General features: G+C 43.1%; 1 protein-coding gene across 1 annotated transcript in view; it reads left to right on the top strand.

Moving 5' to 3' along the window:
• LOC124788203 (ABC transporter G family member 20) overlaps nucleotides 1–18,717 on the top strand; it is a 395,732-nt gene that overhangs the window by 293,971 nt on the left and 83,044 nt on the right. Inside the window, exons 4-5 of the mRNA XM_047255380.1 lie at nucleotides 1,102–1,256; nucleotides 9,602–9,709. Of these exons, the coding sequence (XP_047111336.1) occupies nucleotides 1,102–1,256; nucleotides 9,602–9,709 (263 nt within the window). The remainder of the gene's footprint in view (nucleotides 1–1,101; nucleotides 1,257–9,601; nucleotides 9,710–18,717) is intronic.

Genomic DNA, 18,717 nt, shown 5'->3' with positions numbered 1-18,717 from the left:
GCAGCATATTGTCGACGCATTCGTCTTCATGGACGACAATTCGCGCCCCCATCTTGCACATCTTGTGAATGACTTTCTTCAGGATAACGACATCGCTCGACTAGAATGGCCAGCATGTTCTCCAGACATGAACCCTATCGAACATGCCTGGGATAGACTAAAAAGGGCTGTTTATGGACGAAGTGACCCACCAACCACTCTGATGGATCTGACCAGAATCGCCGTTGATGAGTGAGACAATCTGGACCAAAAGTGCCTTGATCAGCTTGTGAATAGTATGCCACGACGAATACAGGCATGCATCAATGCAAGAGGATGTATTATGGGTATGAGTATTAGAGGTATCGGTGTGTAGAGCAATCTGGACCACCACCTCTGAAGGTCTCACTGTATGGTGGTACAACATTCAATGTGTGGTTTTCATGAGCAGTAAAAAGCTCGGAAATGATGTTTATGTTGATCTCTATTCCTATTTTCTGTACAGGTTCCGGAACTCCCGGAACCGAGGCGATGCAAAACTTTTTTTGATGTGTGTATGAATGTGTGGTGTCTATTATTTCCTCATCTTATATAACTGATTCGCCTTGATGGGCAATGGATCCACCATCTACAGTGCGGATGCTCATTTATGCCTGACCTCCTGCGGTGTATCACACTGGAGAGCGTGGAGGATATGGACAGAGACTGCAGATAGGAGACGCTGGGTGGGAATGTGTGAAGCGTGCCGAAATAGTCAGCGAAGTTGCGATAAGTACCGTGTCCGGGTTCCGCAGGGGTTAACGCAATTGCCTAGTAAGCAGGAGATTCGGAGTTTGAATCCCGGTCCGGCACACATTATTACGCGTCGCTCTTGATTCCGTGTAAAGTCCGGATGCAACTGAATCGATGGTCCCTTTCCTTTCTCCCCCTTTCATCTTCCATTTACATATGATCAGAGATCTGCTATACTGTTCACTTTCTCGCCCTTTCTGCACTGTTGTCACTGCGAGCAACCACATACTGTCGCGATTTATTGACTTTAATCTTATAGCATGCAGTGAAAACGCTCAATTGACAGTGCTGTGCTGTATCCGTAAAAGAATTATTTTGAATGGTTTGCAGGAGATCGCGCTGTTCGGCGAGTTCTCCATCAAGGAGACGATGATGTACTTCGGCTGGATCTTCGGCATGAGCACCTCCGAGATCCACGAGCGGCTGCGCTTCCTGCTGGACTTTCTGGACCTACCCAGCCAGAATCGGCTCGTCAAGAACCTCAGGTGAGCCGCTATCGCTTAACCCCAATGGTACCGTCTACAAGTTGGCCTATAGTAGCACTAAATCCCTTACTACAACGAGATGCAAGAAAAGCATTGGAGTCCAATAACAGACCCATAATTTTGTCTTATCGGAATTGCCTGCTACACAAAATCCACGTTACCAATTGCGAGAGGGAGTGTTGTGAACATACAATAATAACTGAATGCTACTATTAAATCCAAACGTCCAGGGTAGCACAAAACTCTTTTACTGCTACAGTTCTTTAATGGTGGCTACTTTGCACACTTGCAAATAAACAATTGTCTGATGGGGCGGCACTGTAACAAAGATGTTGCAACACAATAATAAATAGCAAAAAATATTTATTAAGAGCATGTTGCAAAATGGTACTTAGCGTTGGTACTGTTTGATTTGTGACACCTGATTTCCTAAACCTAGACCGCCTGCTTAGCTGAGTGGTAACGTGCATGCCTCCCATGTAGCTTGCTCGGGCTCGATTCTCGTCCGGGTTAGAGATTTTCTCCGCTCGTGGACTGGGTGTTGTGTTGTCCTAATTTCTTTCTTCTCATTGCCACGAAAGTCTCCCAAATGTGGCGTCGACTGAAATAAGACTTGCATTTGGCGGCCCCCCGAATGGGCCTTCCGGGCCAACAATGCCATACGATCATTTCATTTTTCTTGAACCTAATACAATGATGTATAAATAACTTTGCTTTCTCTTGGCCGTCTTTGGTCTTATCGCTATAACTGGATATAATATTGGAGACAGTCTGGGTTGATTAAAGTTCTCCATAAACAGCGGCTGCTAAATCCTAAGGTAATCTTCGGAGTACTGTACTGAGCTAATTGCAGGAATAAATCTGAAACGCCTAACTGCTGGTGTGGAACTGGCAGAGTGTCCTGCGTGCGTCATGTTTTGGTGCCTATCTGCGCAATAATTCCATGTGCCCAAGTGAGAGGCGGAAAGAAAGTAGCCAGCAGTTGACAGCGTCCCATACTGGCTGTACACGACACGCTGAAGGAAGGACTTGGAAACAGGGAGACGACCGTGTTTGTGAGTGCCATCTGGAGGCTGCTACATGTAACTGAGAGATGCCAGGCGAGTGGTGGTAGGCTTTCACCGTATTTGTTGTGTACCTCTTGCTAGATACACAGATGAGGGTATCATCTGGAGTGCCCCAGGGAAGTGTGGTAGGTCCGCTGTTGTTTTCTATCTACATAAATGATCTTTTGGATAGGGTGGATAGCAATGTGCGGTTGTTTGCTAATGATGCTGTGGTGTACGGGAAGGTGTCGTCATTGAGTCACTGTAGGAGGATACAAGATGTTTTGGACGGGATTTGTGATTGGTGTAAAGAATGGCAGCTAACTCTATATATAGATAAATGTAAATTAATGCAGATGAATAGGAAAAAGAATCCCGTAATGTTTGAATACTGCATTAGTAGTGTAGCGCTTGACACAGTCACATTGATTAAATATTTAGGCGTAACATTGCAGAGCGATATGAAGTGGGACAAGCATGTAATGGCAGTTGTGGGGAAGGCGGATAGTCGTCTTCGGTTCATTGGTAGACTTTTGGGAAGATGTGGTTCATCTGTAAAGGAGACCGCTTATAAAACACTAATACGACCTACTCTTGAGTACTGCTCGAGCGTTTGGGATTCCTATCAGGTCGTATTGAGGGAGGACATGGAAGCAATTCAGAGGCGGGCTGCTAGATTTGTTACTGGTAGGTTTGACCATCACGCGAGTGTTACGCAAATGCTTCAGGAACTCGGGTGGGAGTCTCTCGAGGAAAGGAGGCGTTCTTTTCGTGAATCGCTACTGAGTAAATTTAGAGAACCAGCATTTGAGGCTGACTGGAGTACAATTTTACTGCCACCAACTTACATTTCGCGGAAAGACCATAAAGATAAGATAAGGGAGATTAGGACTCGTACAGAGGCATATAGGCAGTCATTTTTCCCTCGTTCTGTTTGGGAGTGGAACAGGGAGAGAAGATGCTAGTTGTGGTACGAGGTACCCTCCGCCACGCACCGTATGGTGGATTGCGGAGTATGTATGTATATGTGGATGTAGATGTAGAACCGGGAAGGACAGTTGACAGTGAAAAATGTTAAAAATAAAAACAACAAAAGCAATTAGCATCCGTCGAGTGTTCACAAGTTCCTATCCGATTCATACGCGCGATCAGGAAGTTCATCTGGATTCTTTTCTTCATTCAGTGACGCTGTGTTCACAGAGATAATTCTGTAATAGCAGTATTAGCAGGCACGGGTATCGAACTGAATCTAGATTCACGGGCCGGATAAAAATATGCAAACATTGCGAGAAATGTGTGCTGGAACATAAATGCAGACGCTACCCAAGCCTGCAGGTTCCATTGTTGTATCTGATCACGAACGGCACATGTGCAGTGTGCTCAGTACGTTGCAAGTGTCAGTAGTGGTCAGAACAGGATCCTGTGTAGGGGAGAGTGCATTATGTCGAAGCTAAATGAAATCGAATGTAGGCAAATTGCTGGTGCCCTTATGGTGGATGGTCCCGTAGCCAAGACAGACGAAGTATTTGCTGTTTCAAAGGACACCACATCGAAGATTTATACCCCCTACAGGTAAAGTGGAAAAACGTCGTCCGCCAAGTCACAACGCTGACGAAAGCGTTGAGCGATCCTGTCGGACGGTCATTGAAAAGGATTGTGACGGAAAGTAAGGGGACGCCAGCTGCAAAAGTCGCTGCAGAACTGAATGTCGCGCTCGCGAACCCTGTCAGCGGCAAAACAACACGAAGGGAGTTCCATAAGCATGGAATTCCAGGGCGAGGTGGACTTCCAGAACCACTCATCAGCGATGCATACACCAATAATGGGGGAATGTGGTGCTGAAGCCATAAAACCTGGGCTATGGAGCAATGGAAGAAAGTGATTTGATCGGGTGAGTCTTGTTTCCCTCTGTTCCAGTTCCTGGCCGATTTACGTCCCAAGAGCCAAACATGGCGGGAGTTCGGTGATTATTTGGGCAGCCATATCGTGATATTCCGTAGGCCCTAGGGTTACTCGGGAAGGTCGCATTACTGAGAAGGATAATGTGACCAGTCTGGTTGGTCAGGTTCATCCTATGCTACAATGTGTGTTCCCCGACAGTGAGGCTGTGGTCCAAGGCGACAGTACCCCTTTTCATAACGCTTGCATCGTCCACGACTTGTTTTGTGAGCACGAGGATAATTGTCACATCTCCCCTGACCACCAGAGTTACCAGATCTCAGTATTACTGAGTCTCTCTGGTCTACTTTGGAGAGAAGTGTGCTTCATCGCTATGCACCCCTATCACCGTTACGGGAACTTGCCACTATTTTGCAGGAAGAATGGCATAAAATTCCCTTCAGAATCATACAGGACCTTCATTTATCCTTTCCGAGACGACTGGAAGCTTTTTTTAAATAGCCTACCGTCGGTTTTCTCACGTTTTATCGGGTATGGTAATGTGCTGCGTTGTTGCTATTTCATATTTGTCTGCGCCCTTGAATCCGTAATTCGCAAACAGCGCACTTCCAGTTCCGTCATCCGAGCACGGCTTTCGGTTCTAACCGTAACTTTCAATATCACATTAGAATTTACAATTTAATTTACATGTTGAACCCACCTTTTCGTCCGCAGCTCGTGGTCGTGCGGTAGCGTTCTCGCTTCCCACGCCCGCGTTCCCGGGTTCGATTCCCAGCGGGGTCAGGGATTTTCTCTGCCTCGTGATGACTGGGTGTTGTGTGATGTCCTTAGGTTAGTTAGGTTTAAGTAATTCTAAGTTCGAGGGGGCTGATGACTATAGATGTTAAGTCCCATAGTGCTCAGAGCCATTTGAACCATTTTGAACCCACCTTTTTGAGACTGGACATCCACCTTCATACGTGTTGCTTCTACAATGGTACAAATATAAAATCTTAGGAAACCGGTATGTAAAAGCACAAACTATGTGAAATAGTCAACTGGAATGTTTGAAACACTGCTCTGTGACAAGTTACGAATTCGTACGGCACAACTGATCGAGATAGCGCCTGGCAGTGGAATCAGATTTACGCAGAGCAACGGTCAAATTCCTTCTGACCATTCTCATTTAAGTTTTGCGTAATTTTCTTTCACTCATGAAGCCAAATGTCGGGATAGTTTCCCTTGAATAGCACACAGCTTTTGTTCTTGTACTTCGTCGCTAAAAACCGCGCCGTGAATGGGACGCTAAAGCCCATTTTCCATTCCTTGGATCTCGGAGGATCTAGAGCCGAGTTGAGTCTCTACTTCGATGCTTGACACATACTCCGATACTACAATTTGTTGCCGGCCATTGTGGCCGAGCGGTTCTAGGCGCTTCAGTCCGGAACCGCGCTGGTGCTACGGTCGCAGGTTCGAATCCTGCCTCGGGCATGGATGTGTGTGATGTCCTTAGGTTAGTTAGGTTTAAGTAGTTCTAATTCTCGGGGACTAATGATCTCAGATGGTTAGTCCCATAGTGCTCAGAGCCATTTGAACTATTTTTGAGCTACAATTTGTATCCAGGCACCCGCTACAGGATCCGGTTCGAGTATTTTCCCAGTAAAGGCTTTTACATATCACTAATGGACACTGAGGCCTTGGTTTTAATCGTTTGCTAAAGAATTATGCTCGTCGCTATCTTAAAAGAGTCTGTGGATCGGACAGTGAGCTAAAAGGGCAACAGTAAAACGCGGCGATATCAAGGACTTCAAAGTGCTTTGCTGATTTTGAAAGTAGGTCGTAATTACAAATCGTGTGTAAGTGCTCTCATTACGTACTAGCGACAAGGAAGGCTAGCAATAGCACACGATGGTAACTTCCAAGAACCTTGGCGGAACATCGCTTTCCAGCCAGCTGCGACAGCCAACTATGTTTGCCATTTAATAGCATTCAGCAGCAGCTCCAGTTCTCTATGGCTGAAGTGCATCGTAAAGTTGTGATGTAGACAGACGTAAACACACTGTTTTCTACCTAGTAGCTTGCCATCATTCTGTGGCAGCAGTGCCACAACGACGCATCAGTTGGCCGCCATTTTTACGATTTCCTCAGCCAGTTACAAATTCCACGGGAATGGCCAAAACTATATCCACGTACACCTGCAAATGAAAGGAAACAGGGAACAATTAATTTCCTTCAACGTACACTCCACTGCATGTAATGATTATGCGTGTCGTTAGGCCGGGAGCTCCACCTGCGAGGAGCCCGGCCCCATGGTACAAGTCATTTTCGCGGACGCCACTTCGGTGACTTGCGTGTCATATGAACATGAAATGATGATGAAGGCAACACAACATACAGTGCCAGAGCGGAGAAAATCTCAGACCCGGCCGGGAATCGAACCCGGGCCCCTTCGCATGGCATTCTGACGCGCTGAAAACTAAGCTATGGAGGTGGACGTACTCCAGTCAAGAAAAGTAATTTTTATCGCTAGTTCACTTTATCTGGTTACAACTTTTTCAGTATGCAAATAATGCGACACTTAATCAGTTTTCTGGGAACTGTACTGGATATCCCACAACAACAGATCATTTAAAGCAAATATACACTGAAGCGCCAAAGAAACTGGTATAGGCATGCGTATTCAAATATGGAGATATGTAAGCAGGCAGAATACGGCGCTGTGATCGGCAACGGTATATAAGACAAGAATTTGGATCGGTCACTGCTGTTACAGTGGCAGGTTATCAAGATTGAAGTGAGTATGAACGTGGTGTTATAGTCGGCGCAGGAGCGATGCGACACAGTATCTCCGACGTAGCGATGAAGTGGGGACTTTCCCGTACGGCCATGTCTCGAGTGTAACTTCAATATCAGGAATCCGATAAAACATCAAATCTCCCACATCGCTGCGGCTGGAAAAAAAGATCCTGCAAGAATGGGACCAACGACGACTGAAGAGAATCGTTCAGCGTGACAGAAGAGCAACCCTTCCGCGAATTGCTGCAGATTTCATTGCTGGGTCATGAACAAGTGTCAGCGTGCACACCATTCAAAGAAACATAATCGATGAGGGGTTTCGGGACCGAATGCCAGCTCGTGTACTCTTGATGGCTGCACGACACAAAGCCTTACGTCTCGCCTGCCCCCATCAACACCGACATTGGACTGCTGTTGACTGGAAACATATTGCGTAGTCGGAAGAGTCCCGTTCCAAATTGTATCGAGCGGATGGACATGTACGGGTATGGAGAAACCTCATGGCTACATCGACACTGCGTGTCAGCAGGTGACTGTTCAAGGTGGTGGAGGCTCTGTAATGGTGTGGGGCGTGTGCAGTTGGAGTAATATGGGCCCCTGATACGTCTATGGACGACTCTGACAGGTGACACGTACGTAAGCATCTTGTCTGATCACCTGCATCCTTTCATGTCCATTTCAAATTCCAAACTCCCCAGACATGAACATCACTTAGCATATCTGGGATGCCTTGCAACGTTCTGTTCAGAAGAGATCTCCACTCCCTCGTACTCTTGCGTATTTACGGACAGCCCTGCAGGATTCATGATGTTAATTACCTCCAGCACTACGTCAGACATTAGTTGAATCCATGCTACGTCGTGTTTGTGAATTTCTGCGTGTTCGACAGGACCCTACACGATATTAGACAGGTGTACCAGTGTCTTTGGTTCTTCAGTGTATTTCGCCAAGCGTTGCTGACTTCTTCTAACGATTTTAGAACTCGACATAAGAGTAAAGCTCTCAATATGATTGCTCATCGTATCTGGTAATAATGGAGGTACAATCAGCAACCACGGATCGTATTTCATATTTTCTTTCTAGGATGGCTTGGTCGCTGGTTATGGATCGCGGAATGACAGTAACTCGATCTTGGAGGTCCGCGAGAAATCAACGACACTATTATATTTGACAGGATATTTCAGACACTCCGCAGAACCTTTGCCCTCATGCTATTAGCTACCATCAAGAGATGGGCGGCACTCAAACAAAATCCTACGCAAGAGGCAGCTTACTTAAGGTGTCAACATATGTAAACAAATGGGATAGGCTGCAAACAGAAAGTACCTGCGTCGTTAGTACAACGTTCAAGCACACACACACACACACACACACACACATGCACACACACACACACACACACACACACACATGCACACACACATACATATACATACACAGTGAGAGAGAGAAAGAGAGAAAGAGAGAGAGAGAGCCAGTCAATACAAAAGTCGTAACAAACAAAACAAAAAGGACGCTAAACGTAATGTTTACACTTTCGTTGTTTTGGCTCACTTAGTATAACGAGAGTGGCTGCATCTAGTAACCGAAAATTAGCGCCTCTCTACCTGGGCAAGGTAGGTCGTATGGAACTGTTTCTTAATACGACCCAGTCCAAATCTAGTCAAGATCGCCTCTCATACTTTCCCGCCCGCTTTCCATTTTAGTGCCTTTCTGTCCATTCCCTTCCTCTTCTCTCCGTCCCTTCCCCCTCCCCCCCCCCCTACTTCGCGTTCCGTCTTGATCGTTCATTTTGCTCCTCCCCATTTTTTACGCAAGTCACAGAACTGCGACGGAAACGGCATCCACGGCACACGACACGTCTGATGCATCCTAGTTACGCCGCTGCTGTAGGAGAACAAACTGATACACATGAACAGACAGTTGGTTCCTGTAGCAGCCGCGGATGAGAGATGGTGGATGACGTATCCGGAGCCCCATTTCATCCCATGTTAACATTCTCCAAGCGAGAATGTGCCCACTGCTTGCCAACAGGTAGCTTGTTCGTAAACGTGAAACATCACCTCGTCTCATCAACATTGTTCTCCAGTAAATGTTTATAGGTCACAAGAAAATTGTAAATAAATAGTCCTGTAGTGTACAGTTTCGTACTTCTTGTGGTCCATTAGGAAACCTAAGGAATGACAACTTCGGTGTCTTCTTTTAGTTATTGCTCCAATTTACTGCACTGTACACCCTTCCGTTTGCACAAACCGTGTTACAAATAAATATAAACGATAGCGTAATGTTCGCATTCATCGAATATCGCATTTAACACTGTACCTTAACGTCCGCTTGGCCCGCTCCTGTAGCAAATGTGTCACCACTGTATGTGTTAAACTGTAGTTTTAAGCTGCCAGGAATACAGTTCTTCACGGATATGTGCCTGTATTCTAGACTGTAATGTTTCTGGTGAAGTATAGGAGAGGGCCTGAGAGTTCTGCTCTGTTGAGATCAAATTACGAGAAAATTAAAACGCTTTCAAGAGAGTTCGTGTGACGGCAGCGTGGCGTTTTGTGTTGTTTCAGGACTGATGACCTCAGAAGTTAAGTCCCATAGTGCTCAGAGCCATTTGTGTTGTTTCAGCGGCGGTCAGCAGCGGCGGGTGTCGTTCGCCGTGGCGCTCATGCACGACCCGGAGCTGCTCATCCTGGACGAGCCCACGGTCGGCGTCGACCCTCTGCTGCGACAGAGGTCAGTGTCAACAGCGACATTCTCTGCCATTTAGTACACGCAAACAACCAACAGTTCTAGAGCAATCAATGCAAAACCTCAGCCGTCATGAACATTAATTATATGTTGTACGTGGCATGTTTTTTTAAGTAAGTACCGTTTTGAAATTAAAAAAAAGACGCGCTAAGATATCTCAATAATTTTAATTTTACATGAAAGCCTGTACCTTAATCTACTTTTCTACATAATTTCCGTCAATATTGAGGCACTTGCCATAACGTTGTACCAGTTTTTGAATACCCTCCTCATAGAAGTCTGCCGCGTGACTTGTTAACCACTGCATCACCACTGTTTTGACTTCGTCATCGTCTTGAAGACGCTGACCGCCCAGGTGTTTCTTCAAGTGCAGGAACAGACGGTAGTCACTGGCCGCAAGATCGTGGCTGTACGGAGGATGATCTAGAGTTTCCCATCGAAAATATGTTATGAGATCTTTGGTCTGATTCGCCACATGCGGACGGGCATTGTCTTGCAGCAAAACGATGCCCTTGCTCAACTTCCATGGACTGTTGCTTTGATTCTGGTGTGACGTAGGCCACCCATGTTTCATCGCCCGTAACAATTTGGCTTAAGAAATCATCACCGTCGTTTTGGTACCGCTCAAGGAAGGTCAATGCACTGTCTAAACGTTTGGTTTTGTGCACACCCGTCAACATTTTCGGTACCCACGTGGGCACAATTTGCGGTAATTCAAGTGCTCGGTCACAATGCCATACAAAACACTACGAAAAACATTAGGAAAGTCATCCCGCAAGGAGGAAATCGTAAAGCGTCTGTTTTCTCTCACCTTATTGTCCACTTCCTGCACCAAACTTTCATTAACGACCGAAGGACGCCCATTCCGTTGTTCATCATGCACATTTGTACGGCAATCTTTAAATGCTCTCACCCACTTTCTTACCATTCCATCACTTATAATGTTTTCTCCGTAAACTGCACAGATCTCACGATGAATATCGATCGCTTTTAGGCCTTTAGCACTAAGAAATCTTATAACAGCCCGTACTTCACAGTCGACGGGACTCACGATTATCGGAGGGATCTTAAACACTCAGTACACAACGTAAACAAGGAAGAACCAGACTGTAATGGCATCAGTGCGTAGATTAAGGTACAGGCTTTCATGTAAAAAATAAAATTATTGAGATATCTTAGCACGTCTTTTTTTTAATTTCAAATCGGTACTTTCTTAAAAACCACGCCTCGTAATATTAATAGTGATATGAAATGTAAATAAGCAACAGGTAGCATTAGTGTAGTTAATGGTTTTCATGTACATGAACCATAGCTGTTAATTGTATTTCTAGTAATATGCAAAAAACACACACTCCCCAAGAACTCCGTAAGTCCACATCGTCCACGTTTAAGTAATGAAACAAGAGATTTTGGAAGCTGTTGCTCCCTCATCTTCAGGCAGATAGCTTTGTTACTTCTTCTTCTTCTGTTTCTTCCTTTTTAAATTGTTAGGAGTTCTCCTCTTACGTCCTCTTTTTTGATGGATATAAAATATTTTCGGAGATAATAACGCAAAGACTCTATATTGTTGGAGAAGGAAACTGGGTTCAGGAACGGTAAGTCCTGCTCAGACAACACATTCGTCATGTGTCAAATAATTGAAAAGTATGTGAAATTTAATACAGAAGCACACATGCTCTTTATTCACTAAATGTCAGCCTTTGACAATGTAGACAGGAGAACTGGTGGGAAATAATAAATGGGAGAGGCATACTACACCATTTCTTAAAAGTAACCCAATAACTGTATCCAGACTCAGAAATTGCCGTAGGTGGAGAACAGAATACAACAACAAATGTAGGCAGTTTTTTTCGATACTTTTCAGTATCTATCCCCGTCAGTCCAAAAAGTTCTGAGACTGGATTAATAGAACACAAGGAAACGTTAAGGTGATGGATTAATGCTACAGGTGTTCTGCGTAGTCTCTCCCCCCCCCCCCCCCCCCCCCCTGCTTGAGTACAACACACAGTATATTCAGACAGACATGTGAAACTTTGTGAAAAGTCTTTTTTGGAATGTTGTTCAAATCGCATGTCACATTGGCTCGAATGTGAGGTATGTCATCAGAGCATTGTCCCTTCCTGTAAATTCCTGCACTTTGTCGTCACCCGTGATGATTTTTTACCGAACAGAACTGTACGTGTTTTGCTGTTCATTTAAGTCCCGGTACGCGTCCAGGTGTTGTTGTCTTTGGTCTGCAGTCAATGTATGCACGAAATACTTCACACACATTTTTCTCTTCTTCAAAACATTCCGGAGAATTCTTGAACACTTGAAAGACAACAACGGCCGCACGTCCACTACTTAACACCGTCTGCTCATAGCTCACTATCTGCACGTACATTTGTTGTTTGCAATTATTAGTTCAGGCTGCGATGGTAGTTACTTCCCTGAGGTCACTTACATGCTACGAAAAAAAATCAATCTCGGAACATAATGGACGGACAGCATATATTGATGATATGGTGAGACAATGGCTAAAAGAATAGAGTTTTACACCCATAACATTGATTAAAGAAATTACTTAGTAAGAACACTCTTTGCTAATGACCAACTTCTTATGGCTGACACTGAGGACACGCTTCAAAAATCCATTTATAAATTAAATGTAAACGCTAATAGCTATAACTTAAGAGCCTCGAGCCAAAGAAACAAATTATGGCGTTTAAAGGTCAAGATCCGGTCCCATGCAACTTGCAATAAACTACCAGAAAATAGGGAAGCACTCCGTCTGCAGGCTACAAGTGGCTCATTGGGCCCATCCGACCGCCGTGTCATACTCAGCTGAGGATGCGGATAAGAGGGGGCGTGTGATGAACACACCGCTCTCCCGGTCGTTATGATGGTTTTCTTTGACCGGACAGCTACTATTCGGCCGAGTAGCTCCTCAATTGGCATCACGAGGCTGAGTGCACCCAGAAAATGGCAACAGCGCATGGCGGGCCGGGTGGCCACCAATCCAATTGCCAGCCACGCCCGACAGCGGTTAACTTCGGTGATCTCATGGGAACCGGTGTATCCACTGCTGCAAGGCCGTTGCAAAAAATAGGGCGAGTGGAATAAATTCAACGTTCTTCACAAACTACAAAGATATACCAAAAAACTGGCAAATTCAGTTGCATTAGTGAGACAATATGCAAAACGCTGAATAAAAGGTTGAGAGAACAAGCGCTAAGAACGTTCTACTAAGTAATGGCAATGTCAGATATGTTTTACGGCAGTGAGACGTGGACACAACAGCTGTCTAGATGTTAAAAGATTTTTTGTCACAGTTTTTAAATTTTAATAACTTACATAAAGACCGCTTTCTCCATTCCTGAAGATGTTGGGCTTTACTAATAATAGGCGTAATTGAACTAAGAATAGAATCTGCAAAACCGAGGCTTTTGATAAGAACAACTGGCTCAAGATTGTTTGATATGGTAAGGAACACAAAAATCAGGCAAGAAATAGATTTAGAAGCACAAATGAACAGATCAGAGAGTATAGAAACAAATGGAGAAACCGTATAAAGAGAGTAGATGAAAATAGAATTCCCAAAATAAAATGAACTATCGGTCAATAGGGAAAAATCATTAGGTAGACCAAGAAAGAGATAAAGAGATGAAACAGAATCTAACTTCAGATAATAGAGGCACTGAATAATAGGACATGACAGGCAAAGGCCTAAAACTAGAAGGAAGGAGGAAGGAGAAGAAGACGTAGAAGAAACAAGAATATTTACCTGAGGTGAGAGAGTAATGCCTTCAGCAATCCTCTTGGAACAAATAAATAATATTGTTCAACATTTGATTCCACAGTAGGTATGAAGCTGTTAGAGGTTACACCACGGTTCTCTCCGAGCAGTAGGGTTTTTGCCAAAATTTTATTTTCTTATCAAGAGTGGTCATTTTCGGCTTTATAGGCCGTTTATAAATGAAACCTAAAATAATGAAACACACATCGAATGTATAGGGCTTGAACCAAAATATAAGTTGTGTAACAGTGTTGAATATAATGCAGTATGTTTTAACAGTTAAAATTATTACAATTCAACAATAATTTTTTAACTTTCAAGTATAATGTTAAATGAGTCTTCGATCACTTCTTGGTTGAATAACTTCATAAGTATAACTGAAAAGCACAAAATGGTAGGTGATCTATAGTATTAACTTATTTAGTTAATCGGCTTTCTGCTCACAAAGCCGTCATCAAACTTTAACTAACTGTCGTTATTTTGGGTATAGTACTAATGAACAACACTGAGAAGAGTGTAACGCAGAGTGAGGTGTAAACGTAGAGTAAATGTTATCTTTGATAGTGTAGTAGTAAAGTAACTGTTAATAATCGACAGCAAATAACTATAAAGAGAACAGATCAGAAAGAAAAACATTGAAACTAAAACTCGAAAATACCATTACGTTCGTGTGTGTGTGCGCAGGTAAGTGGAAGGGAGGAGGACAACATTAGCCAATAACATTTGTGTTTGTAACTCACTCTCTATGTATGATACTTTTTCCATGTTTTTCACCAGCATTGTACCATCTTTGATGAGGATAGTAAGTTAAAGTATGATGATGGCCTCGCCAGCCAAAAACCAGTAAATGAAAGAGATTAATACTGTAGAATATCGACAATATTGTGCTTTTCATTTAAAATTTCAGATTGAAGTAAAGACTCATTGATGATGACACATATGTGTGGCAAATTGTTTGTATAAGTGGAGGAGGAAGACTGGAAATTTTCTGTTGTTTCATGAACAGGTGGATATTACCTCTATCATTATTCTGCGAACAGTATTACTGGAGGACACGACAAACCAATTAATTATAATCAACATGAGTACTGAAATTTCCTGGCAGATTAAAACTGTTCGCTGGAGCGAAACTTGATCCCAATACACTGTTTTAATCTGCCAGAAACTTTCAAAACAATGAACATTCCGCTACAAAGTGTAAAATTCATTCTACAGACGTGTATTCTTATTGCAAAAGTCGTATTTAGGTACTAATATGTCACGCATATTTCGGAAAATCGGTTTAGCAGATTGAAGTACGTAACAGAGCTGGTAACAGAGACGCTGTATCCATAGTAGTAATGTGTCTGCCTTCTCAGATAACATTCTTCACGGTGGTATTGTTATCTTCCGTGCCTGTCACGGATGCTGGAACCGGATGCGAAGAATCTGTCACATTAGTGATGCCGTCCTTACAGTCCTCGTTCAAATCATATGGTGCGTGCCAGTCATCTCGCTGTCACTTTATTCCACTGTCTTACAATGAGGAATACGTATTACATTGACAGTTTGAGCAAAAAACTCAACATTGACTCGTCGTTCCTGCTTGACGTTATACTTCTAGAGCCCTGCCAACGGCTCGGAAAATGTCCGTTTAGAAATGTGCGCTTTACACAGCGTCAGTATGATCTTCTAATTGAAGATCTTCGTCACAACACTATCAACACACTTTTGTTTCGGAACAGCTTTGCCGTTTCCTTTCACATTTACAAGACTGCTTCGTAATTCACACTTAAGTGCCTGGCAGATGGTTCGCTGAGCCATCTTCAAACTACATCTCTACCATTGTCTAACAGCGCGCGGGAAAAATGAATACTCAAATCTCTCTGTATGATCTTTGATTTCTATTATTTCATTACGATCATTATTTCTGCCTATGTACGTGTGCGTCAGCAAAATAATTTTGAATTCGGAGGAGAAGGCAGGTGATTGCAAAGTCGTGAAAAGATCTCACCGCAACGAAAAACGCACTTGTTTTAACGACTCCCTCACCGGCTCGTGTATCACATCCGTGACACCTTCTCCCCTGTTTCGTGATAATACGAAATGAACTGCCTTTCTTTTGGCTTTCTTGGTGTCCTCCGTCAATCCTATCTGGTAAGGATCCCATATTGCACAGCAATACAGTAACAGAGCACGCAGAAGCGTAGTGTAGGTAGTTTTTTTTTTTGGACAGTTGTATGTTACAAGCCAGCGTTTCTCGGACACCGTGTCGCGGTACACTGATGTGTTGTGAATACATTTCAGGTTTGTCGCGAGATTTTTAGTGTCTCGTAATCTTCCACAGATAAAATATCTAGGTCATAAAAATTGAAATAGACAAGCAATTTGCAAGAGATTGGTTATCATTATACGTGATTACACGAATAACAAAAAACGTATGTGCTTTATGTGTTTGCTTTTTTGCTTCTAGGAAAAATATCACGTGTACGGGTGTCACGAAAACTTGAAACGAACTGTGGTGTGCCACAAAGGACAAAAAGATTGAGAAACGCGGTTCTAAGCTTACTGTCAGTGAAACGTAGTCTTTGGTTCGCCTTCCCCACAACATTATCTACTTAAGCTGTTCGTAACTGAAGTCTTTATAATATTTAGTTAAGTTCACAGCCTTTACATTCACGTTATTTATCGAGGAACCGAAATTTAACGGAACCATTTTATTACTCATGTTGATAACCTCACACTTTTCATTACTTAGAGATACTCCTTTTAAAAACGGCATGCACCTTCGCAGTTACTTTGACATTCGATATATTCTTTCGTTGCTAGTTTCTGAATAAATAGATTCCCCTGCCGTACGAAGTTTATCTTAGAGAAGTTCATTTCTTTCTTCTATCTCGTATTCACATTTCCTGTGTGAGGAATGACTTTCGACTGCACATTCCAGGCTATCAATGATATTCATGTAATTACCACGGTATTACTCTAGTGTCTCACTGGTCCACTATTTATTTTTGTTAGTAGTTTTATAATGGATTCTACTGTAAATGATGAAAGTATGTGAATGCAGCTTGCCGCTAACTTGGTGTAATGTCTCTCACACATAAACCTGTACAGTAAAGTAAGGGCCTCCTGTTTTATCTTTAGGCTGATACGTGATAAGACAGGCAAACAATTATACTAATGGAGGATTCTGCGTATTTTCTCTAATTTCATTCGCTCTCTCTCTCTCTCTCTCTCTCTCTCTCTCTCTCTCTCTCTCTCTCTCTGTCCTTTATCTATATACAGTTTTAAATATAATATTTCATTACGTGAACTCAGCCCAATAGAATCTCTGGTGGAGCCCTTCGTCTTAATATTCAGCGGCTGGCTTGCTGTAAAAGATCTTTATATCAATTATTATTGTTAAGCGCTGCATTCAGTTGGGAAAATCGATCGTTTGAACAATTCGTTCATTTTACGACAGATTTAGAATTTCAGATGTGTCCGAAGCCTTTTTGGACGATTTTATAAAATCTCGGTGATTGCAGGCTCTCTTCGTCACAACTGAAACTTCCCCACTAATTACAGGGCCAAGACAATCATCAATGATTCAGACAGAGAACTCATTCGTCATTCACTCTAGAATAAAAGGGTCACAAACCTTATTTCTGAGGAAAATTGTATATTCAATCCATCTCCATTATATGTTCCGTTTTCTGTTGATTCCAAGTCTTACTTAATTTGCGTTTACAGTTTTTCTCTCTCTTCAAATAACCCGCTAGTGGCACAAACGTTAATAGCTCGCTTTAGCGAGAAGAAGAGCAAATATGTCTCTTTTAGCAACCCGACAATCTTCCAACAGATACTTCCGAAGCTGTCCTAGTTATCCGTCCCTAACAACCATGGAGAATACATATATGTATCTCTGTTCTTCCAAAGAATAAACGTACTAGAAAAATACCTTGGCGTCGACGAGCTGTTGGCGCATATATTACTAGAAAATCCGATCAGATACTTTCCAAAAGCGAATAAATGTGGATGATTTGATTGATAATTATTAATTATTGCGTGGTAGAGGGTAATTTTCCGTGGGGAGATTACAGTTTCATTAATGAGTCATCAGCACTGTTTAAGCAAAGACGAAAAATAAATTTTAGACACTGCCCTTATCTGAAATAATATGGATCAATTTACAGAAAAATTTACTGAAAGAAGGAAAAAATGAGTAAATTTTAATTTCTCGTTGTTGAAAAGATCATTAAAAATGAAGTACAAGCTTGGACTGGAAAAGACTGTGGATGGAAATCGACCGTGTCCTTTTCGCAGAAAACATTTCGCCATTTGCCTTCAACGATCTTCAACGATTTAGGAAAACAATGGAAAATCTAGCCTGCATGGCCGAGCGGGATTTAAACCGCTGTCCACCCGAATGCAAGTCCAGTGCGCAACCCACTTCGCCACCTCGCTCAGTGTGAACAACGGTAGTGAACTGTGAGGTGGCGAACGAGCCGGGATAGCCGGTTCGAGTCCTGGTATCGGAAGAAAGTTTGATTGCCAGTATTTGGCCGACAAAGGGAGGAGAGCTGACGACGAAAAGTTCCAAGACATTAAGCTTTGCACCTGTGTCCTGAATTTACTTCCAAACCGTGTCTTATGTAATGAGAGTATGTGATGGGTGTCATGAGAGATGGGATGATTGGATTATCAGATGGGAGCCGGCGGACCCCTTAATGCTATGCCTAGCTGGCGACTCGGGTCCATCGTCCATAGCTGCCTAATCGAAGCAGACTGCTTCTCTACCGTCTTATTGTCTCAAGAAAATTATCAAGCACGTACAAGGCAGTTCGAAAACGAAGAACAGATTTCAGTTGTTTATTTCAGACAAACTACGACAGAGAGAAACACATGGCGCATTTCACTGGATACAGGCAGTTTCAGAGTTTTATGTTTCACAGCCTCTAGACCCTACACTACACATGAGTACCATGCGTTGCTCGAGAAACATCGAATCGGTATTCCATTTCATTGCACATACGAATCAATGCGTTCCTGTTTATTTAATCGACGGAGTCAACGCTTCGTTTTCTCAGATCTTGAAGAGTAGCCATAGATGGGACAAAAACTCTGTCTGTTACGTATCCCCACAGAAAAAAATCACAAGTTGTGAGGTCTATTAACATCAGAGGCCAAAAGCCATGAACAAAACCTTGCAGACCTTTCCATTCCAATGCTGTGCGATGGTCTTGCTAAGATAACG

The sequence above is a fragment of the Schistocerca piceifrons genome, chromosome 3 (genome assembly GCF_021461385.2).
Source record: "Schistocerca piceifrons isolate TAMUIC-IGC-003096 chromosome 3, iqSchPice1.1, whole genome shotgun sequence".
NCBI classification, from domain to species: Eukaryota; Metazoa; Arthropoda; class Insecta; order Orthoptera; family Acrididae; genus Schistocerca; species Schistocerca piceifrons.
The sequence above is the reverse complement of the archived record's forward strand: the minus strand, read 5'-3'. Positions and strand labels throughout refer to the sequence as shown.